General features: G+C 46.3%; 8 protein-coding genes across 9 annotated transcripts; 4 read left to right on the forward strand and 4 right to left on the reverse strand.

Annotated features, from left to right (window-relative positions):
* Nucleotides 1-131: 131 nt before the first annotated feature.
* LOC120425540 (RING-type E3 ubiquitin-protein ligase PPIL2) lies at nt 132-1,988 on the forward strand. The gene is made up of 3 exons (XM_039590101.2): nt 132-292; nt 350-1,450; nt 1,508-1,988. Exons 1-3 carry the CDS (start codon nt 261-263, stop codon nt 1,947-1,949), a joined length of 1,575 nt encoding a protein of 524 aa, XP_039446035.1. The 5' UTR covers nt 132-260; the 3' UTR covers nt 1,950-1,988.
* Nucleotides 1,934-2,430, reverse strand: LOC120425544 (mitochondrial translation release factor in rescue). Its single transcript, XM_039590105.2, has one exon. It carries the CDS (start codon nt 2,428-2,430, stop codon nt 2,002-2,004), a length of 429 nt encoding a protein of 142 aa, XP_039446039.1. The 3' UTR covers nt 1,934-2,001.
* On the reverse strand, nt 2,415-2,720 carry LOC120425548 (MIEF1 upstream open reading frame protein). Its single transcript, XM_039590111.2, has 2 exons — nt 2,544-2,720; nt 2,415-2,476 (listed from the first exon to the last, which is right to left on the reverse strand). Exons 1-2 carry the CDS (start codon nt 2,718-2,720, stop codon nt 2,438-2,440), a joined length of 216 nt encoding a protein of 71 aa, XP_039446045.1. The 3' UTR covers nt 2,415-2,437.
* A 1,629-nt stretch (nt 2,721-4,349) lies between these two features.
* On the reverse strand, nt 4,350-12,147 carry LOC120425549 (histone H3). 2 transcript variants are annotated; one of them, XM_039590112.2, is made up of 2 exons: nt 10,577-12,098; nt 4,350-5,271 (listed from the first exon to the last, which is right to left on the reverse strand). In XM_039590112.2, exons 1-2 carry the CDS (start codon nt 10,925-10,927, stop codon nt 4,960-4,962), a joined length of 663 nt encoding a protein of 220 aa, XP_039446046.1. In that variant the 5' UTR covers nt 10,928-12,098; the 3' UTR covers nt 4,350-4,959. The 2 variants fall into 2 exon arrangements, with proteins under 2 accessions (XP_039446046.1, XP_052564440.1); XM_052708480.1 differs by lacking the exon at nt 4,350-5,271 and having other exon boundaries at nt 10,174-11,250; nt 11,369-12,147.
* On the forward strand, nt 5,425-12,857 carry LOC120425550 (histone H3.3A-like). The gene is made up of 3 exons (XM_039590113.2): nt 5,425-5,860; nt 5,932-5,947; nt 12,486-12,857. The coding sequence occupies exons 1-3, from the start codon at nt 5,532-5,534 to the stop codon at nt 12,795-12,797; spliced, it is 657 nt and encodes a 218-aa protein (XP_039446047.1). The 5' UTR covers nt 5,425-5,531; the 3' UTR covers nt 12,798-12,857.
* LOC120425541 (histone H1-like) lies at nt 9,127-10,017 on the forward strand. The gene has a single exon (XM_039590103.1). The coding sequence runs from the start codon at nt 9,209-9,211 to the stop codon at nt 9,857-9,859; it is 651 nt and encodes a 216-aa protein (XP_039446037.1). The 5' UTR covers nt 9,127-9,208; the 3' UTR covers nt 9,860-10,017.
* Nucleotides 12,858-17,409: 4,552 nt separating the features above from the next.
* Nucleotides 17,410-18,005, reverse strand: LOC120425547 (histone H2A-like). The gene has a single exon (XM_039590108.2). It carries the CDS (start codon nt 18,003-18,005, stop codon nt 17,616-17,618), a length of 390 nt encoding a protein of 129 aa, XP_039446042.1. The 3' UTR covers nt 17,410-17,615.
* Nucleotides 18,006-18,088: 83 nt separating this feature from the next.
* Nucleotides 18,089-18,789, forward strand: LOC120425546 (histone H2B-like). The gene has a single exon (XM_039590107.2). It carries the CDS (start codon nt 18,234-18,236, stop codon nt 18,630-18,632), a length of 399 nt encoding a protein of 132 aa, XP_039446041.1. The 5' UTR covers nt 18,089-18,233; the 3' UTR covers nt 18,633-18,789.
* The last annotated feature ends 2,870 nt before the right edge of the window (nt 18,790-21,659 follow it).

Below are 21,659 nucleotides of genomic sequence, written 5' to 3' on the forward strand. Positions count from 1 at the left end.
TGCCGGAGTTTGCAACTTGTTGCATCGGTGACATTTTGATGAGACATCATCTGGCTGCGTGCTGCGCCTGCACATGTCTCGCTAGGGTGGGAATTTGGTTAGCAACCTTGGGTTTGTGTAGAGTTTCTGGAACGACGGCGAGAAACGTCAAATAATTTCTTTGTTGATAAATAAAGCAGCAAAAATCCTCCGAGAAATTGCAACAAATTGAACTTAAATCAGTTTTTTATCTATCGTCAAAATATAAATCCATCGTCAAAATGGGTAAAAAGCAACATCAGAAGGACAAAATGTATGTACAAACGATTTAATCTCCTAACTTCATAACAATCCCTCTTTTTTCCCGCAGGTACCTTACGTACACCGAGTGGTCCGAGTTTTACGGTGGCCACAAACCGGATTCGGTGGAAAATGAGCAAATCAAGTTCAAGCGGCTTCCGTTTGACCACTGTTGCCTCACGATGGTTCCGTTCGAGCACCCCTACTGCGACAAGGACGGAAACGTGTTTGAACTGGCCGCGATTATCGACTTTATCAAGCACTTTAAGGTCAACCCGGTTACCGGAGCCCCGCTTGACGGGAAGTCGCTGATAAAGTTGAACTTTACCAAGAACCACGAGGGCCAGTACCACTGTCCGACGTTGTTCAAGCCGTTTACGAAGAATTCCCACATTGTCGTTAACGGAAAGACGGGAAACGTGTTCTCGTACGAGGCAACGGAACAGCTGAATGCAAAGGCCAAAAATTGGAAGGATCTGCTGGACGATACTCCGTTCACGCGGAAGGACATCATCACCATTCAGGATCCGAGCAATTTGGAAAAGTTTAACATTTCCAATTTCCACCACATCAAAAAGAAGCTGCGCGTGGAAACGGAGGAGGAACGGGCGGAACGCAAGGACCCGCAAGGACGGCTGAAAACGATTTCAATGGAGACGCGGGAGATTCTTACGCAGCTGGAGAAGGACTACAAAGCACCGGAGGAAAAATCCTCCGAACACAAGGTGGCGGACAAATTCAACGCGGCCCACTATTCCACGGGGGCAGTCGCGGCCGCTTTCACGAGCACCTCGATGGTTCCGGTGCTGAATCACGAGGCTGCGATCATCGAAGAGGACGTCATTCGGTATGAGCGAGTCAAGAAGAAGGGCTACGTGCGCTTGTTGACCAACTTTGGTGCGCTGAATTTTGAGCTGTACTGCGATCAGGTGCCGAAGACGTGCGAAAACTTCCTGAAGCACTGTGCTTCCGGTTATTACAATGGGTGCATCTTTCATCGCTCTATTCGGAACTTTATGATCCAGGGAGGTGACCCAACCGGTGTGGGAAACGGTGGCGCGTCCATCTGGGGAACTAAATTTGCCGACGAGATCAAGCCAAATCTGACGCACGCGGGCAGGGGAATACTTTCGATGGCCAATTCCGGACCGAATACTAACGGATCACAATTGTGAGTTTCAATGAGTTCTTACTTCTCAGACTTCTAATAACAACGGATATGTTTCAGCTTTATTACGTATCGATCCTGTCGGCACCTGGACGGAAAGCACACAATCTTTGGAAAACTCGTTGGCGGGCTGGAAGCCCTAACCGAGATGGAACATATCGAGGTGGACAACCGCGACAGGCCGATAGAAAATATTTTCATCCAGAGGGTGCAAGTTTTCGTGGATCCATTCCAAGAAGCGGACGAGCAACTAGCGAAGGCACGAACTGACGAGCTGGAGCGAGTTCAGCGAGAGGCGGAGGAGAAGCAAAAGAAAACGGCAAAGGCACAACCGCTCAAGGTATTCCGATCAGGTGTGGGCAAATATTTAGACAAGGACATCACCAAACGGACGTCGGCAGAATCAAAGGAACCGTCCACCGGTGGGACTGACTCCACGCAGGTTAAAAAACGGAAACAGGAGGAGAAAATCAACAAATTTGGTAATTTTAGTTCGTGGTAATTTTCAACATTCTATTTAGCAACTAAATTTTAAAACACATCTTCAAATCGTCTCAATCTTGCCCTCCGAACTCCCGATCCTTCCACGATCGCTTCAGCTCCTGCCGTTTCATCTTCCGGCGCGTCGTCTCCGAGTGTTTCTTTGCTTCAATTTTCTGGCGCTGCGCTTCGACGGATTGGTCTCCGTTTTCCAGCTCGTCCAGCTTTAAAATCAGCAACCGGCGGGCTTCCTCGCGATTTTTAAACAGCGATCGCGAGGAGTGACACTGAATCACTATTCCGGTCGGTTTGTGAGTCAAAACGACCTTGTTGTTGGTCTTGGCAACCGATTGGCCACCGGGGCCGCTTCCACGAACGAATGCTTCCTCGAGGTCCTCGTCACGCAGTACCGGAACTTTCGACACATCGATGGTTGTTTTGAAGCGAGTGATGGCGAAGATTGACTGCCGGACGGAAGAAGAGATGGTTCTAAGCGAAAGCATTTTACGACTAAATTACACGTGCTCGATCCAGCAGAGTTCGCCCGCGCTGGAAAAATCAAAAAGCTAATTTAAGCAACTTGCCATTTACCATTTAATACCACGACACAACAAACCTTGTACGCGAATTCTATTTCCTTGGGGTCGATAAGGTCTCGATTGTGCGTGAATTCAGTACGGATGCGATGCCGGAAGTAGTCTTTGTCGGTCAGTTGAAGCTGGGAACCGTATCGCTGGAGATCTCGATAAAGTCGAAGAACAAGGCGCCTTGTGGTGAGTGAATGAACGGTCATCTTGAAATCCTTGATTGTTTAAAATGTTTGTTTGTTTTATACTTTTAAATAAATTCTTCAAATTACAAACTTACATCAGCCCGATCAAAATTTGATTGTTGGCTGATATTCAAAATGTCAACAAAGAAATGCGACGGTGCGTTTAGCAACACAAAATTTGAAACTCTACACATTTTGTTGCGCGACATTGAATTCTGTTACATTCTCATGATACATATTACACTGAGAAAAATCCCCCCAGCATATCGAAGTGTTTCACACATGCATGATCTGGCCCTGCAGTACACAGATTGAGTGCTCTGTAAATCGCCAAAAACAAGAAATTTGAGACACCGAAAGATATTTGTTCTCCGATCATAAACAATAGGGTCCTAATGCCCTATGAAAATATTAATGTACAACGGTAAAAAAACACGGTTGAAAATCAGTTCTTATCAAACATTATTGACAAGACATCATTTTACGATGAATCAATTCTGTTTCCTTTGGAAGGAGCTGTCAAGTAGGACCTTTTTCTGTCAAGAAGGGCCGCGAAGTTTAATTTTCAAAATTGATATGAAAATCCATAATAGGGAGCGTTCTTTTATTACGTAACGCAAAACAGTTTTTAGACCCCCTCCCCCCTCGAAACAAAATTTTCATATAAATTTCAAAAATTTTGTATGGAGCGTAACCACTGCCTCCGACCCCCCCCCCCCCATCTGCGTTACGTAATAAAAGAACGCTCCCAGCTTAAACCTTTTATAGAGATATCCACATGCGAGAGTGTGTTAGTTCGTAACAAAATGACACGCATACATAGGCAAATCGAGTAGAATGATTCGTCTGTTAAAATCAGCTGTGTCCTTTGTTATACCGTAAACTGGGGTGACTTTGATAGCCCGGGGTGACTTTGATAGGTTTTTCAAATGCCCGTCAAATTATTATCTAAACATTTTTGAGAATTTTGAGTATGTAAGCATTAAGCGATAGCTTATTATCGAATATATTTGCAAAAATGAGACTGTTACATTGGATGTATCAAAATTAGTGGCCAAATCATATTTCTATCAATGTCACCCCGGGCTATCAAAGTCACCCCAGTTTACGGTACCACGAGCACGTGGTAAACAGCTGGTTTTTGCAGGCGATTGATCTACTCGATTTGCCTATGTATGTGTAAAAATAGTATAAACAAAATCAGCTGTTTGGAATTCAACCAATCACAATCGAACAAAACCAAAACAATACTTTGAATACGAATACTAACACAGAATCATAGTGTGCGTGAGAGAAACCGTGGAGATCTCTATTGTCGTACAAAGGACCATAGTACTCACAAAAATAAGCTTTATTGCTGTGAACACCCAACAACAGTTTTGCTTCGAAAATTATGTTAAACTACGTTTTGAATTTTAAAGATTGACATGAACTTGGGAAAATGTTTGCAATTACCTTATTTAAAATGATCATGATTTTCATAACGTCCTGATAGCTATTTCCTGCTTTCCAGCAATACTTTAATCAAAAGTAAGCAACTTTTGTCATTACAGTAATATTTTTTTGTGTATAAATAAATAACTCACTAAACAAAACGAAGATTTACTAAAGTTTACTAATTTCTCATAGTGATAATGAAAACTGAGTAGGTATTTTTTTAAATGTTTATTTTTGGTATCTTCTTATTGACTCCATTTTTGTTCTAAATATGTATCATATATATACTCATGGCTTTCTACCAAAGGTACTCGCGATTGAGTGTGTAATAGTGCGGTTGTAAAAATCGCTATCTGTTTGTTTTCCTGGCACGGTCCATAGAGTTATCTAAGCCCGAGCTCACGCACACTAGCACCCCGTTTTGCTGGCGGGTACAAAATTTAACCTCAATCTTTTTCGTGTACGTACACGCAATACATACGCACGTAGATAACTCTATTGTTCGTTTGTTATTTATTGTTATGGTTTTCGTGGCACGGAGTGGTGAACTCACACTAATGCAAACCAAGATCGCGAGTACCTATGAAATACAGCCTTGAATTACTTTATTGGGACTAGCACGCAGCCATTTATTTTCTACCGTACACCAAGGTTGCTAAATATTTTTCTTGCTGCATGATGGTTGACTGAAGATTTGAAATGAAAAAAATGGCGGCACTAAATCGATACGCAATTGAATTTCCTTTGAACAAAACTCTTTTGAAACCATTTCGTGGCCCTGAAAAGGGCCTTTTTCTGAATAACCTTTCTTGATCGAATCCGTTTAACCTCCGAAACCGTACAGCGTGCGTCCCTGGCGCTTCAGGGCGTACACGACATCCATGGCCGTGACGGTCTTCCGCTTGGCGTGCTCGGTGTAGGTGACCGCATCACGGATCACGTTTTCCAGAAACACCTTCAGCACACCGCGAGTTTCCTCGTAGATCAGACCGGAGATGCGCTTCACACCGCCACGACGGGCCAGACGACGAATGGCCGGCTTGGTGATGCCCTGGATGTTATCACGAAGAACCTTGCGATGCCGCTTGGCGCCTCCTTTTCCGAGTCCTTTGCCTCCCTTGCCGCGTCCAGTCATCTTCGATGTGCTTCCTTCAAACGCTGACGATGAAATGAAACTAACTTCAGGGGCGCAGTTCGTGCCTTCTTTTATAACTTTAGGCAGCTGGAATAACATTTCCAGCATATAGGTAGGGGAATTAGAGTGAAACACATATAGTTAGACAAGGACCACCAGTCTCTCGTTCAGTATAAAAGAACGGATCTTGATTTTTTAGAAACCATTCTAAAGTTCGTGTTCATCGTGTAAACTTACCAGTTAAACCTAAAAGACCAGCAATGGCTCGTACCAAGCAGACCGCCCGTAAATCCACCGGAGGAAAGGCCCCTCGGAAGCAGTTGGCCACCAAGGCCGCTCGTAAGAGTGCTCCCTCAACCGGTGGCGTCAAGAAGCCGCATCGTTATCGTCCCGGAACGGTCGCCCTGCGTGAAATCCGTCGCTACCAGAAGTCCACCGAGTTGCTGATCCGCAAGTTGCCCTTCCAGCGGCTGGTGCGTGAAATCGCCCAGGACTTCAAGACGGATCTGCGCTTCCAGAGTGCCGCCGTTGCTGCCCTGCAGGAAGCTAGCGAGGCGTACCTGGTCGGACTCTTTGAAGACACGAATCTGTGCGCTATTCACGCCAAGCGCGTCACCATTATGCCCAAGGACATCCAGCTGGCTCGGCGCATCCGTGGAGAGCGTGCTTAATTGCAGTTAATCAACACAATCAATCAAAACAAACGGTCCTTTTCAGGACCACTGATTATATTCGAAAAGAGTTATGCATCATAAATATTTCATTCAGTTGCGAAATAATTGAGTAAATTTCAAATGCTTCCTGTATGTTGGAAGTATTGCGCGTCAGTTGGAAACAAAATGGCGTCATTTAGCGATCAGTGTGAATTATCATGGTTTCATCCATAAAGTACGTCTCACTAAAACCAGCCAGAATTTACCCCCCCCTCCCCTTTGTCACGCTTTTCCTATGCTTATGTAACGCTTGCTCAGACCCCCCCCCCTTCCCTCCTAGCGTGTCAGACTTTATGGATGACGCCTATACTTCTGTTCATTTTCGTTTCATATACCTAACACGACGAAACTAAGAGAAGGATTGAAAAGAAATCCAATCTAGATCTATGGTTTTTCTCAAAATTTATTTTCCCTAAAAGAGCACCCAGCTAGCAAAATCTAAACGTAGAAATATGTACCCTCCCTGCAAAGGCCTATGAGTTGATCTCAGTTGAAAGGTTCTCCAAATCTCTGAATTGGGTCCTAAAATGAAGCTTAGATTGCTGATATTATTGTTTACAGCAATAAAGCTTATTATTCTGAGTACAATGACCCTTCGTACGACCACAAAGAGTTTAAAATTGATTTTAAATCAATTTTGAAAAATTAACCTCGCGGTCCTTCTTGACAGAAAAGCTCCTACTTGACAGCTCGTTCCAAGGGAACCATAGTTGATCCATCAAAAAAAATGTTGTCTTGTCAAAATTTATTTTTGCATTAAAATGAAAAAAAGTGATCAGAAATGGTTTTTAATGGTGTTTTTTACCGTTGTACATAAAAATTTACATAGGGCTTTAGTACCCAATTGCAAATCCAGAGTTTTATTTGAAAAGGACCAATAAACAACTTCCATATGTTTATAGGACCTAATAAAAAAAAACTCTTGAAATGAAACATCCTGGAGCAGAACTGTTAAATTCTAATAATTTGTAATTTGTTGTTTTATTGGTTACGATAACCTGTTAGTATAAACTGTGCACCAGGTCAAGGATAAAACCTAGGATCAAACACAATTGAATTGAAATCCAATTGGGTACTAAAGCCCTATGTCAATTTTTATGTACAACGGTAAAAAACACGCTTAAAAAACATTTCTGATCACTTTTTTTCATTTTAATGCAATTTTTTTTTGACAAGACAACATTTTTTCGATGGATCAACTATGGTCCCCTTGGAACGAGCTGTCAAGTAGGAGCTTTTCTGTCAAGAAGGACCGCGAGGTTAATTTTTCAAAATTGATTTAAAAATCCATTTTAAACTTTTTGTGGTCGTACAAAGGGTCATTGTACTCAGAAAAATAAGCTTTATCGCTGTAAACAATAATATCAGCAATTCAAGCTTCATTTTAGGACCCAATTCAAATTTACCCGCTTTCAGTGTTTAATTATATAAATTTGATTTGCGGTTATTAGCTTAATTAGCATTATCTCAGCACTGACTGGACCTATTTAAATCGGTCTCATTCGATCTCGAGCCAGATCGACTCGAGGCTGGAGCCAAAATTCTCAGTGGGAAGTGTTATTTATACAATTTTTAGTAGCCGAATATTTTGATGAAAACGTAGTCCGGATCTATCAATAATCATGCTACCGGTCATTCGATAGGTATTTAAACCCAGTCACAAAGTATTCTAGCAGAGCTGGTTCTGTCAGAATCACTAGCGTGCCCAGCTCTTTGAGGAAGGTGGGGCAATAATATGAACGTTTTGAAAATAACGTCATATATCGACACCCCCTGACCAAATAAAGAACAAATTTCTCAGGCAGTTGCCCCACCCTGTGCACGGTAGTGGTCAGAATCCTGCTAGAACGGTGGAACGTTTCTATTAGATTGCTGTCAGAATAACCAGCTCTGTAAGAACTCTGCTAGAACCTCGTGGCTGGGAAAGAGCTATCCAACGAGCACGATTTGAATTTGGAGAAAACTGGCAGGTCCGCCCTTTTCTGTCTATTTTGAATAGCATTACCCTTTAAATGTGAGGAAGGCACCAACCACCTCTAGGTAGATTAAGTAACGTTGTTGATAAGGTCCTGTAAACAAATGAATACGAATGAGCGAATGACCTGTCAGGCTGTCACACACTTGAATATTAAACTGGACGAAGTCTAATTAGGCATCATCAATAAAGTACGTCACGGTAAAATCACTCCCCCCCACTCCTCCCCCAGAAGTGTGACATACTTTATGGATGACGCCTAATTTCAAAGAAAGTACATAACATAGACTACGCTGCACAGATGCCACTGCGTATGAAAGCATTCAAACAAAGACAATCCTCTTTGTGCGTATCTATTGCAATGCATGCCAACGTTTTGTTCCAATAACATGGAATTTTAAAACAATTTTAAGATTGTTATAAATAAATCTGTTATCAGTTCAAAATACTTTTGAATTTTGTTTAAGCTTCTTAAATTTCTGAAATTGAGAAGGTCGAATTTCTGTTTCGTATCGTATTGGCTTCCCCTTCAAAAGATATGCTTTTAATTTATTAGAAAAATGCATTATTATCTGCCTAAAACATTGCACAAACAAATATGTATAAGAAATGCTATTTAAAACCTTGTTTACTTACGCACTCAGAAAAAAATAATCAATTTAAAAATTTCAAGCAATTTAATTAGAAAAATTGTTATACCAAATCTAACAATCGTTCCGAACGCGAAAATCATCTCTGAAGATAGGATTTTTGAAGTGCAATTTGTTCTCAGTAAATCAAATTAGGGCCTTACATTTTGATATATTTGGGAAGGAAAATGTTAAGACTACCAACTTTTAATGTTTTCAACATTCACAAAACTACGTATTTTAATCAAATGACATATTTCAAACAAAGTGTTGAAGCAACGAGCGTATTTTGCCCTAATTCACATTAAAAAGTCACCGTTCTAGACGATTTGTTGTTTGTTTTCTGTTACCTATGGCTAGTTAAAGTATTAAGGAATGTGTTTCAAAAGTAAAATTTCAACAGTTTCTTAAAAATAACACGAAATAATCGATTTTCGAAAAAAGTTTTTGAAGCAAGTTTGAAACATTTTCCTCCAACCGCCATCTACCCAGCGAGCTGCGTTTCCCAAACACGGACGGGACATTCAAGTACCTACGAGCGAATCGCTCTTCACCTCATTCCAAACTGTTGCTCGCTCGTGTCTACATCGTAGAAGGAAAATCAACAACCATCATCCAAGATGACTGAAACCGAAGTTGCCGCCGCTCCAGCTGCTGCCGCGTCCCCGGCCAAGACCACCACGCCGAAGAAGGCCAAGGCCCCGAAGGCGAAGGGAGAGAAGAAGCCGGCCAAGCCCGCGGCCCATCCGCCGGTCGCCGAGATGGTTCTGGCCGCCATCACAACCCTGAAAGAACGCAACGGATCGTCGCTGCAGGCCATCAAGAAGTACGTCGCGACCACCTACAAGTGCGACGCGGCCAAGCTGTCGATCTTCATCCGGAAGGCGCTGGTCAAGGGCGTGGAGAAGGGTACGTTCACCCAGCGCAAGGGAACCGGTGCTACGGGTTCGTTCAAGCTGGCCGTGAAAGAAGCGGCCCCGAAGAAGGCTGTCGCTAAGAAACCAGCCGCCGCCAAGAAGACCGCTGCGGCCAAGAAGCCAGCGAAGAAGGCTGCTGCCGCCGCGAAGAAACCCGCCGGCGAGAAGAAGGCCAAGGCCGCCGCTGCCAAAACCGCCAAGAAGGCTGGTACCGTGAAGAAGGCAAAGGCTGCTGCGTCTCCGAAGAAGCAGAAGGCTACCAAGCCATCGAAGACCGCGGCCAAGAAGCCTAAGACCCCGAAGCCGAAGAAGACCGCGCCGGCCAAGAAGGCTGCTGCCGCCAAGAAGAAGTAAACGAGTTCGAGCGTTGCTAGGTAGCACCATCCAAACAAAACAACAGTCCTTTTCAGGACTACCAAACCAATCACGAAAGAGTTACTCTCGAAAAATTCCAACCTAATTACGAACATTTCTTTCAGCTTTTGTAGGAAAATCTAGGGGGTTTGATCAGATTCAGACGGGAGCAAATCCACTACAATTCTGTGCGATGAGAATTTGGTTGATTTTTACACGAATATAGGCTTAAATAGTTGCATCCTTAAAGAATTTGCTTTCACATTGTAGTGGATTTGCTCCCAATAAAATAGCGGAATTTGGTTATTGAAATTAGCTTTCCTTTCCGAATGAATGACTAAATTACTAAATTGATTATCGTCATCCGGGTCACACAAATTGCAGCATTTTAACAATCGACCAGTTAGCTGGCGATATTGAAACGCATTTTAGGAATAGGAAAATTCGTTCAACATTGAGGAGAAAAATCATTAAAATTTTAGATAAATCATAGGTTATGTAAATTTACTCTACAATTGAAGATGAAGATTGAGGAGGTAAGATCGTAGTCGTGATCAGTGACGTAAATTAGATTTGCAAGACAACAACTCTTTCGTAATGAAATTAGTGGCCCTGAAAAGGGCCGTTTAATTGGGGTCAGGATTGGGAGCAATTTCCTTATGCACGCTCTCCACGGATGCGCCGAGCCAGTTGGATGTCCTTGGGCATGATCGTAACACGCTTGGCGTGGATCGCGCACAGGTTCGTGTCCTCGAACAGTCCAACCAAGTAGGCCTCGCTTGCCTCCTGCAGCGCCATCACGGCCGAACTCTGGAAGCGCAGATCCGTCTTGAAGTCCTGGGCGATTTCACGCACCAGCCGCTGGAAGGGCAACTTGCGGATCAGCAACTCGGTGGACTTCTGGTAGCGACGGATCTCACGCAGGGCGACCGTTCCGGGACGGTAACGATGAGGCTTCTTCACTCCTCCGGTGGCCGGGGCACTCTTGCGGGCCGCCTTAGTGGCCAACTGCTTCCGCGGAGCTTTTCCTCCGGTGGACTTGCGAGCGGTTTGCTTGGTACGGGCCATGACTTCTGCTGCTGCTGCTACTGCTGCGATGTGAACTCGACGAAAGTTGAACAGGGAATGGGCTCAAAATTTTGAAAACGCTCTTTTATAACTTCTCGACGAGGCGAGCAGCCGACCATTTCCAAAGCAGAGCAAATCTGTCAGGGGAAAAAGAGGGGAGGTAGCGCGCAAAACTATATATAAGAAAATGGCAGGCTTCCAGCGGACTGTAAGCTAGCGCTATATGCCGACGATAGCACGATCATTGCCAACGGTAGGACACCAGCCCACTACCGGTTCCGGCTCCAGCAGGGTGTGTCCACCTACGTCGCGTACCTGGCCAGCTGGAAAATCAAGGTTAATAAGTCGAAGACACCGACTGTCGCCAGCTACTATCCGCCACCCGACTGCTACGTGGGTGTCAACGGCTGTATTGTTCCGTGGCTGCAAGAGGTCATCTACCTTGGGGTGATGTTTGACTGCAAGCTACCGAACCTAACAGACTCGCTGAAAGGCAGATGCTGAAGGCGCTGTATCCGCTGATCGCAAGGAGGTCGCGTCTCTCCCAACGAAACAAGCTAGCTCTCCTGAAGTCAGTGATAGCCCCGGTCGTGAACTACGCTATGGCAGTGTGGGGCAAATGTACAGGTGGTCCAGAACCGGCTTCTAAGGATGATACTGGACGTCCCCTATGACACCAGAACCAGAGACCTGCACCGCATCGCGAACTGCAAGACCGTCGAGCAGCGAATCGAGGACTCGCTGGATAGGCTGTTCCTGAGCGCAACCGCTCATCCGAGCGTTGGCTACCTAGGTTATCAAATTCTTTTAATTAGGTTATCAAATAAAAAAAAACAGATACTAACAGTACAACACAACCTCACAAAGCACACATTTACCTTCTTGACCACTTTGAATGTCCAAAAGCTGGAATAAACTTAATATAGGCGAAATAATTTCAGCTATCTTAATGCTTATCCATCCTCAGAAAAGCTCTAGTATCTATCAATTGCTGGGGTAATGATCAAGGTTTTATCTAACTACCTACTATTTAAAAGTTAAAATGCATGAACCTGCAAAGCATTATGTTTGCAAAACAACAGGTAGATAACGGATTATAAGTGTAAACCGACTGCAGTAGCAAAAATAATATTCCATAAATTTGTTAACTTATTTTTGCCTTTGTTCTCGTCTCATTTGCATCAGTCAAGTTAGGAACATTTATTACAATTAATTTATTTTGTATTTATTTATTAAGACAATTTCCGAACAAATCCTACTCATGTAATCCCACTAAATTCCAATTAAAGCAGTAATTTATTTCACCACTTTCTCCGAAATTCTACAATTACCATCACAAAATGCAACACCCGTTTTCCCTAACACGGACGCAACATTCAAGTACCTATTTCGGCTAGCCTTGAACGCGTTTTCCATGTGGAATACTTCGCATTGAAAAGTTGAGTGTGGTTAGAGTGATATCGTAAACAACAACATTGCAAAAAAATAGATTTTTTACATTCAATCGTCAACTGTCGAACGTGACACATCGGTCCAACTAGCAAAGAGCTCAACGAAGATGACTGGACGCGGCAAGGGAGGCAAAGGACTCGGAAAAGGAGGCGCCAAGCGGCATCGCAAGGTTCTTCGCGACAACATCCAGGGCATCACCAAGCCGGCCATCCGTCGCCTGGCCCGTCGTGGCGGTGTGAAGCGCATCTCCGGTCTGATCTACGAGGAAACTCGCGGTGTGCTGAAGGTGTTCCTGGAGAACGTGATCCGTGATGCGGTTACCTACACCGAGCACGCCAAGCGGAAGACCGTCACGGCCATGGACGTCGTGTACGCCCTGAAGCGCCAGGGACGCACGCTGTACGGTTTCGGAGGATAAGCGGAAGTCTCGCTCAACAACATTGAAATTAAACGGCCCTTTTCAGGGCCACCAAATCAATCACGAAAGAGTTGTTTCTTCAACCTGAATTTTACTCGGCTTTAATTACGAAACAACTACACTTGGGTTAAAATCTGGAGCAAAGGGGTGGTACGACATTGCTCTTACTTTTTTTTTTTTTGCATTAAATCAAATTATGTTTTATTTCGTCGGTTTATAATCCAGGGGTTTACAGGGTAAGAGATTCAGCACAACTGCTTTTCAGGCTTAATTATTATGGTGTTCAAGTGAACTGCAATTTTTAAACTAATTCTAAAGTCTACATCGCGCATTTCAGGCTGCTGATTTTTTGAATTATTAAAATATCCTACCTAGCTTAATCAGAAAGCACGCTGCCTTAAAACTAACACACTCTCAAACACTCAATCACACTCACTCAGGGGTACAATCCACGGATTGACCCGTGCTCCGACACCAACGCCCTGTTCCGATGCTTCTCGGCCAGTGAAGCCAGCCTCGCGTCGACAGGTTCGATGCTAGCGAGCCGATGGAGGTCAGAGGACCTTGTTCTCCAGGGCTGGTTCAGAATCAGTCGCAGGAACTTGTTCTGGATCACCTGCAGCTTCTTCCGGTGGGTCATGGCACACCCCTGCCAGACCGGGGAACCGTACAGCAGCATCGGAGCCACCACCATCTTGTAGACTGCCAGCTTGTTCTTCAGCGATGCTTTCGACCGACGGTTAATGATCGGGTACAGCTTCTTGAGCATCGCGATGCCCTTGATGATCCTGTCGTCGAGGTGGTACCGAAACAGCAGCTTGGAGTCGATCAGCAGTCCGAGATACCGAACGACCTGCGTCCAGTCCACCTCCGTTCCAATCACCTTCAGCTTTGTAGTTGGTTTGAGCCGATCCGTGTTGCGGTGGGGAAACACGATTGCTTGCGTTTTCGCCGCGTTCACGCAAATCTTCCAGTCGGAGAGATACCGCGTGTAGACATCCAGGCCATTCTGGAGTTTGGAGACGAGATGTCGGATGTTCCGCCCCTCATAGCTGATGGCCGAATCATCGGCGAAAAGGGAAAGCGTGCCGCCGCCGGGCAGAGGTGGAATGTCGGAAGTGTCCAGGTTGTAGAGCAGCGGGCCCAGAATGCTGCCTTGAGGAACTCCAGCTGGGCAATCGTACGGGTCTGATACAGAGCTTCCGATGTTGACTTGGGCGGTTCTCCTATCCAGGTAGTCGGAGATCACCTGCACCAGGTAGGTGGGAACGTTGAACTGCATCAGCTTGTGTACCAGACCGTCGTGCCACACGTTGTCGAACGCCTTCTCTATGTCCATCAGCGCCATTACGGTGGTTTTCGAAACGGACTTGGCGCGTTGGATCATTTTGGTGACTCTCTGCAGCTGGTGGACTGTCGAATGGCCCCGGCGGAAGCCGAACTGCTCGTCCAGCAGGATGTTGTTTTCCTCGACGTGGGCAAGGAGGCGGCGGTAGATCAGCTTCTCAAACAGCTTGCTTAGGGAAGACAACAAGCTGATGGGCCGATAGCTGGTCGGGCTGGACGGATCCTTGCCGGGCTTGAGTATTGGGACTACTTTGGCCCGCTTCCAGGCAGTCGGGAAGTATCCCAGCTCCAGGCAGCGGTTGAAGATGGCCACAAGAAGGGTTCGCGCTTTTTCCCCCAGGTGTTTCAGTACGATGTTGAAGATCCCATCGAAGCCCGGTGCCTTCATGTTCTTCAGTCCCTTCAGCCAGCCGGAGAGTTCCTCCAGCGTGATCTTTTGGTCGTCCGGCAGCACCCACGGCGTGTGGGCAAGTTGGTGGATGCTCTCAAGCACGGGACCCTCCATTGGGCTTACGATGTCACGTCCCAGGTTATGCGAGGTCAGGAAGTGACCCGCGATAAGGTTGGCTTTTTCAACGGGCGTGACGGCAAGGTCATCGGATTTCAGGGGAGGGATTGGTTTGGGTTTTGTTTTCAGGATCTTAGTTAGGCGCCAGAAGGGCTTAGAGTAGGGTGGGATGGACTTGAGGTGTTTTGAAAACTGCCGGTTCCTGAACTTTTCTACCCTGACCGAGACGATCTTATTCAACTTCTTGAAAAGAGCCTTCCTACCTGGGTTCCCAGTTCTTTGGTACTGCCTCCTAACCGCGTTTCTGAGGGACATGATTCTCTTGGTTTCAGGGTCAATGTTCACAAACTTACTTGAAACCTCGGCCGTAGGGATGAACAGGTCCTTGGCCTCGTTCAAGGAGTCCTCGAGAACTAGCAGGGCACGGTCGATGGCTTCCTTCGAGTCTAGCACCGGGTTCTCCTCCACCCGGTCGTCGACAAACTGCTTGAATCGAATCCAGTTGGCGCGATGGTAGTTGTGCCTCCTCAGACGCTGCCTCTCGTTGACCCTGGCCTCCAGGTTGAAGATCACCGGGAGATGATCCGAGGAGAGTTCGGTGAGAGCTTGGAGTGGTGTGCAGAATTCCGACAAGTTCGTCAGGGCGATGTCCAGAGTTGAACCGACGCCAGCGCGAGAGAAGAACGTCGGGCTCTCCGGATGCAGTACGACGTAATGGCCAGCTTGAAGATCCTCCGCAAGTACGTTCCCGTTCTTGTTGTTGCTTGGATTGCCCCAGAGCGAGTGCCGGGCGTTGAGGTCGCCGGCGATGATGAATCGTGGAAAGCGACGCGTCAGCTTAAGTAGGTCGTTCTTGTAGTCGGCCAGCGATCCGTCAACGATCCGACATTGCTTGGGGCAGTAAACAGCCACGACTGCGACAGGGCCCGACGAGGTGTCGACCTCAACGCCGACCGCCTCAATGAACTTGGTCTGTAGACTGGGTAGGACCCGGAAATGGACCAGGTGATGCACCAGGACAGCGACGCCGCCCTTTTTGCAACGCGTTCTCTCGAGTGTAACCGGAACGTAGTCTGGCACCCAGACTTTATCCCCCGGCTTAAGGTGTGTTTCCGAAATGGCAGCGACTTCAATGTTGTTTGATCGAAGAAAGTCGCTTAGTTCCAATGTTTTCCTGCCAATAGAGCAGGAGTTCCAGATGAGGATGCGGGTTGGGGTGTAATTATCCATAAACGATTTGATAGGTGAACTCGAGGACCGCCATACTCTGTTCCTCGACTGTTTGGCATTGCATGAGCTTGGCATACATGATCTTGAAGGTGTTGAGGAGCTCAGCCGCGGTGAGCAGTTTGGTTCTCGGTCTGGGGCCATCGCCGGGCGGGTTGGGCTTGACTCCTGGAGTTGGGTCAAATCTCTGGAAGCCGGGGGGAACCGGATTCGGAGCTGGCTTAGGCCGCAGGCCCGGAAGCGGAATTGGCTCGAGATTCGGAACTCTGTTGCGGTTGGGAAGAGCTGGAAAGCTCTCCTGGTTGATTGGGGTTGGCTTCGGACGACCGTTGTTCTTCCGGGCAGCCACGTTCTTCCGGAACTGAATAAATTCAGCACGCTTGGGGCAGGCACGATCGGTCGACGGATGATCACCACCGCAGTTGCAACACTTGGCCACCAGGATTTCAGCGGCACACTGGGCTTGGTCGTGGTTTTCACCACAGTTCGGACAGCGCGAGGCGAGAAAACAGTTTCGGCCGCCATGGCCGAAATTCAGGCACTTCCAGCACTGGGTAACATCCCGATGGACCGGTCGATACTGCTCCCACTCGACCACCACGTTTGCGACGGCCTTGATTTGCTTGAGGTCCTTCAGCGTCGTGCTCCCCTTCTCCAGGTGGAGGAGGTAGAGTTGGTCGCGGAACTTGGTGTTGGTCTCCTTTCGGCGGATCTTGTGGACCGCGACAACCTTCAGGCCACAGTCGGAGAGGTAGTCGGTGAGTTCTCCTTCCTGCATCTCGTAGAGGCCCCGCAGGACCACTTTGAACGGCTTGTCCGCCGGGATGTCATGCGTGAAGAACGCAGCTTTCTTCTGCCGGAGGTACTCCAACACCGCGTTGAAGTGGGGCTTCGACGGCACGATTATTTTGTACCCATCCGTGCACAGTTTCATGGTGGCCTTGAGGCCACGTTTGATCAACGCGTCGAGGTCGGCCTTGAGGTTGCCCTCAATCGACCTCACAAAAAAAGGCGGGAGCTTCTCCTTCCGCGGAACGGGTGCCGCCGGTGCCGGTCCAGGGTTGGCGAGCGGCGCGAACGGATTTTTCGCCAGCAGGGGGTCACCCGGCGGGCCGGGAAGGGGGCTGCCCCTCCTCTTCTTCGTCATCGGTTTAGCTTCCGACTTCTTTTCCTCCAAAACTTTCCTTGTTGTCAGCGAGCTCTTTCCACGTCAGCGTCTAGAGACTGAATGATGAATGGGACATTGCTCTTACGACCTTTCGTTCTATTTAAACGCGTGTAATGAAAGGCCGTCATACCGCCTCTTTCAAATGTTACTCCAGAAAATAAAGTTGAAATCAACGCGTTTCACAATTGTCATATCAAAAGGGCGAAATGACAGTGAGGTTCTTTTGTTACGTACCGTAGAGTCGAAAATCTTGGGCAAAATAATTTTTGGGACGTGATGGAAACGGAATTTACCATTTTCTAAGCACGATTTGTTTTACTGGCTGGCACAGGTTTAAATTTAATTAATTTAGTTTGTTGAGTTAAGTAGTTATCCGATAAGATGAACGAGAAAAGTAGCTGTCAAAACACAACTTTTCAAGAATGGTTTCAAATCTGAACCATCCATACACCATTTTCAAATGTTATTCCAGCTAGGATAATCAAGAATACTCTTTCGTGAATATTTTAGTCGTCCTGAAAAGGACGGTTTGTTTGCGTTGATTGGACTCTTCTCTCTCTCTCTCGCTCTACTCAGAGGCTGCCACAGGCGCCTTCTCCGTTTTCTTCGGCAGCAGCACCGCCTGAATGTTCGGCAGTACTCCTCCCTGGGCGATGGTCACGTGGGACAGCAACTTGTTCAGCTCCTCGTCGTTCCGGATGGCCAACAGCAGATGGCGCGGGATGATTCGCGTCTTCTTGTTGTCCCGGGCGGCATTTCCGGCGAGTTCGAGAATTTCCGCCGCCAGGTATTCCATCACCGCAGCGAGATACACCGGGGCACCCGATCCGACGCGTTCACCGTAGTTTCCCTTCCGCAGCAACCGGTGAATCCGACCCACGGGAAACTGCAATCCAGCGCGGACCGACCGGGACCGAGCCTTGGCACGCACCTTTCCTCCCTTGCCACGTCCAGACATCTTTGAGCAGGTTGTTAATCAGCAGACAGTCGGCGATTGAATGATAGTGAAAAATTCGGAAATTTTGCTTTTAACCGGGAAGAATAGGAGAACGGGTCGAAAGGGGCGTGGTCTCCAATCCATAAGGCGGTTCATACGTCACCATTCTGCGCGAACAAAACGAGCTGACAGGTCCGAAATCGTCATCAATCTTTGACAGTCAATCAATCGATTAGCATCGTCATCACCATGGCACCGAAGGCAAGTCCAGGCGGCAAGGCCGTCAAGAAGGCGGCGGTTGGCAAGGCTCAGAAGAACATCTCCAAGGGCGACAAGAAGACCGGCGTCGGCAAGCGGAAGCCCCGCAGGAAGGAAAGCTACGGGATGTACATCTACAAGGTGTTGAAGCAGGTCCACCCTGACACCGGTATCTCGTCCAAGGCCATGAGCATCATGAACAGCTTTGTCAACGACATCTTCGAGCGTATCGCCGCCGAAGCGTCCCGTCTGGCTCACTACAACAAGCGCTCGACCATCACGTCCCGCGAAATCCAGACCGCGGTTCGGCTGTTGCTGCCCGGGGAGTTGGCCAAGCACGCCGTGTCCGAGGGAACCAAGGCCGTGACCAAGTACACCAGCTCGAAGTAGAGGCGTTCTGCTGACCTTTCAAAATCAAACGGCCCTTTTCAGGGCCACTACAATTTTCACGAAAGAGTTACTCTTAGTCCGATTTCTGGGTGCAATATGTATGAAAATGTTAATTCTGTAACCAAACAAAACTTGTTCAATTAAATTGAGTTAATTGTCAAATTCAACGTGACAGGAGTAAAAGAGATCTCGGGTTAGTTTTCATAAGGTCGTAAGCGCCAGTTGTCCAAAATTGAGTTCTTGGCACGGTTGCACTCTACTAACGCACTACTAATGATCTACTCGAGCAGAATTTCCAAAAAAATAAATTTAAACGAAAATATCGCCCGCATATAAAAGGTCGAATGTGCTTTTCATACGGAGAAGTCACATACGTCCTTGGTGATGCAAGGTCGTAAGTACTGATAATTTCAAAAATGTACTTACGCTCATAGAAAAAGGACGTAAGTTCAGTTTTAATTGCTTTATGATTATGCGCACATGAGTTTTTACGAAAAAAGATGAATATTTGTTATCCCGTTAAAAACATTGCGCTGATTATATGACTTAAAGGATGCGCGAAGAATATTTTCCAATTTGCCAGCCAGCAAAACCCAGTTTCAGTCATTTATTCCGGAAGAGACGGCTAGCTTCCCCCAAAATCATCATTTTGTGTGGCAGCCTAAACCAACACAAAATCAAGTTGCATAATCTGTTCAGGAACAAGCGATAATGACCGCATCCATCTTATCACGCATAAACGCCCTCTCAAAACTCCAGGAACCCAAGTTCTTCAAGGTCCTATAGACCACTGAAGAAAAGATAAACAAATCAGTGGTAATTCGTCATTTTGTTCGTGCTCTCAGCTAGCGTATGAACCAACGCGAGAGATGTTTTCTCCCAATCTCCTCCAAAAACACAAAACATCGACTGCCCTCTTTGCGGGGGGTGTTGAAACGATGTTCAAAATAATAATGTTTGATTTAAATGTGGTTAAGTCATAAAATAAATAAATTTTGCCAATGGTCGTATTGTCATCCTTACTAAAAAAAAGTTCAAGATGGTATGTCAGAGACATAACCGAAAGACATAGGACCAAACAATTTGAATGTGTTTTTGGATTGCTAGTGAAATCTGAAATAACATTATTTTATTTTGTTTCATAGATTTGTCGGCAAAATTGTCATAAATGTTCTCCCAAGGTGAACCTTCCATGAGGGCACCGGCAACTCCAGGTTGTGGCCACTACGGTCGAAATGTCAATTTTCATGTTCAGTATCAAAAACCATGAATTTTGATGTCCATATTGCCACAACTCGTATGGTTCTGTTAAAGACCCTCCGGGCCCCGGGGAAACCTGCTTTGAGATCACCGGCCACTCAAGGTTGTGGCCACTACTGTCGGAATGTCAATTTTCATGTACAGTATCAAAAACCATGAATTTTGATACCCGTATTGCCACAACTCGTATGTTTCTGTAAATGTCCCCCTAGGCCCCGAGGGAACCTTCTTTGAGGGCACCGGCCACTCCAGGTTGTGGTCACTACTGTCAAAATGGCCATTATTATGGTCAGTATCAAAAACCATGAATTTTGATACCTATATTGCCACAACTCGTATGTTTCTGTAAATGTCCCCCCAGGCCCCGAGGGAACCTTCTTTGAGGGCACCGGCCACTCCAGGTTGTGGTCACTACTGTCAAAATGGCCATTATTATGGTCAGTATCAAAAACCATGCATTTTGATACCCATATTGCCACAACTCGTATGTTTCTGTAAATGTCCCCCCAGGCCCCGGGGGAACCTTCTTTGAGGGCACCGGCCACTCCAGGTTGTGGCCACTACTGTCGAAATGGCCATTATTATGTTCAGTATAAAAAACCATGAATTTTGATACCCATATTGCCACAACTCGTATGTTTCTGTAAATGTCCCCCCACGCCCCGAGGGAACCTTCTTTGAGGGCACCGGCCACTCCAGGTTGTGGTCACTACTGTCAAAATGGCCATTATTATGGTCAGTATCAAAAACCATGAATTTTGATACCCATATTGCCACAACTCGTATGTTTCTGTAAATGTCCCCCCAGGCCCCGAGGGAACCTTCTTTGAGGGCACCGGCCACTCCAGGTTTTTTTTCACCACAGTCGAATTGGCCATTTTTCATGAGAACCGCCGCATCATAGCGACTTCCACGCCGTCCGCTTCGCTCGAATTTCCTCCTTCTGCTGCCGGTGGTTCTTCCTTCTGATTGCTGGTCCTCTTCTTCTATTGGCCGCTGCTGCTACTGCTCCGCGCCGGCCCGACGTGCACAGATCGAGTGCTCGTTCCAATGTGACTTGATTTTGCGAAATTTTCTGGTTAAATAGCGGCACAGCCGGAGAACGGCACAAAAGGGGCGCGGTCTCGAATGCATACGCTCGCTCTGATTGGTCATCTGTCCGATTTGTACTGAAAAATTACTCATTTTGATTGCATGTTTTAAGTGCTTTAACTATGTTTAGTCAAACTATCTATGTAGTTAAACAATAGCTGAAGTCTTCCTCTTTCGATTGGTGGTCCAACCATCTGGATTGATTCACAGGGAAAAAAGATATAAGCGTTCAAAATGTCCCCTTTTTTAACGCTTAAAAGTGACGCTTTGGATCGAATTTCTGAACTGGCCCCCCAATATAGTAAGTAGAGACATAGTCCTATGTCAAAAAAGTTCAAGATGGTATGTCAGAGACATAACCGAAGGACATAGGACCAAACAATTTGAATGTGTTGTTGGATTGCTAGTGAAATCTGGAATAAGATTATTTTATTTTGTTTCATAGATTTGTCGGCAAAATTGTCATAAATGTTCTCCCAAGGTGAACCTTCCATGAGGGCACCGGCAACTCCAGGTTGTGGCCACTACTGTCGAAATGTCAATTTTCATGTTCAGTATCAAAAACCATGAATTTTGATACCCATATTGCCACAACTCGTATGGTTCTGTAAATGTCCCCCCGGGCCCCGAGGGAACCTTCTTTGAGGGCACCGGCCACTCCAGGTTGTGGCCACT

The sequence above is a fragment of the Culex pipiens genome, chromosome 2 (assembly GCF_016801865.2).
Source record: "Culex pipiens pallens isolate TS chromosome 2, TS_CPP_V2, whole genome shotgun sequence".
Taxonomy (NCBI): Eukaryota; Metazoa; Arthropoda; class Insecta; order Diptera; family Culicidae; genus Culex; species Culex pipiens.

What these genes read in the sequence shown, in the direction of transcription:
- LOC120425544 (XM_039590105.2), bottom strand. Translation starts at nt 2,430, where the DNA reads ATGCTTTCGCTTAGAACCATCTCTTCTTCCGTCCGGCAGTCAATCTTC.
- LOC120425546 (XM_039590107.2), top strand. Translation starts at nt 18,234, where the DNA reads ATGGCACCGAAGGCAAGTCCAGGCGGCAAGGCCGTCAAGAAGGCGGCG.
- LOC120425548 (XM_039590111.2), bottom strand. Translation starts at nt 2,720, where the DNA reads ATGACCGTTCATTCACTCACCACAAGGCGCCTTGTTCTTCGACTTTAT. An exon ending in AAATAGAATTCGCGTACAAG is followed by an intron (nt 2,477 to 2,543) that starts GTTTGTTGTGTC and finishes TGATTTTTCCAG; the next exon opens with CGCGGGCGAACTCTGCTGGA.
- LOC120425541 (XM_039590103.1), top strand. Translation starts at nt 9,209, where the DNA reads ATGACTGAAACCGAAGTTGCCGCCGCTCCAGCTGCTGCCGCGTCCCCG.
- LOC120425540 (XM_039590101.2), top strand. Translation starts at nt 261, where the DNA reads ATGGGTAAAAAGCAACATCAGAAGGACAAAAT. An exon ending in CAACATCAGAAGGACAAAAT is followed by an intron (nt 293 to 349) that starts GTATGTACAAAC and finishes TTTTTCCCGCAG; the next exon opens with GTACCTTACGTACACCGAGT. An exon ending in AATACTAACGGATCACAATT is followed by an intron (nt 1,451 to 1,507) that starts GTGAGTTTCAAT and finishes GATATGTTTCAG; the next exon opens with CTTTATTACGTATCGATCCT.
- LOC120425549 (XM_039590112.2), bottom strand. Translation starts at nt 10,927, where the DNA reads ATGGCCCGTACCAAGCAAACCGCTCGCAAGTCCACCGGAGGAAAAGCT. An exon ending in GCGCGATCCACGCCAAGCGT is followed by an intron (nt 5,272 to 10,576) that starts GTTACGATCATG and finishes AGCACATCGAAG; the next exon opens with ATGACTGGACGCGGCAAGGG.
- LOC120425550 (XM_039590113.2), top strand. Translation starts at nt 5,532, where the DNA reads ATGGCTCGTACCAAGCAGACCGCCCGTAAATCCACCGGAGGAAAGGCC.
- LOC120425547 (XM_039590108.2), bottom strand. Translation starts at nt 18,005, where the DNA reads ATGTCTGGACGTGGCAAGGGAGGAAAGGTGCGTGCCAAGGCTCGGTCC.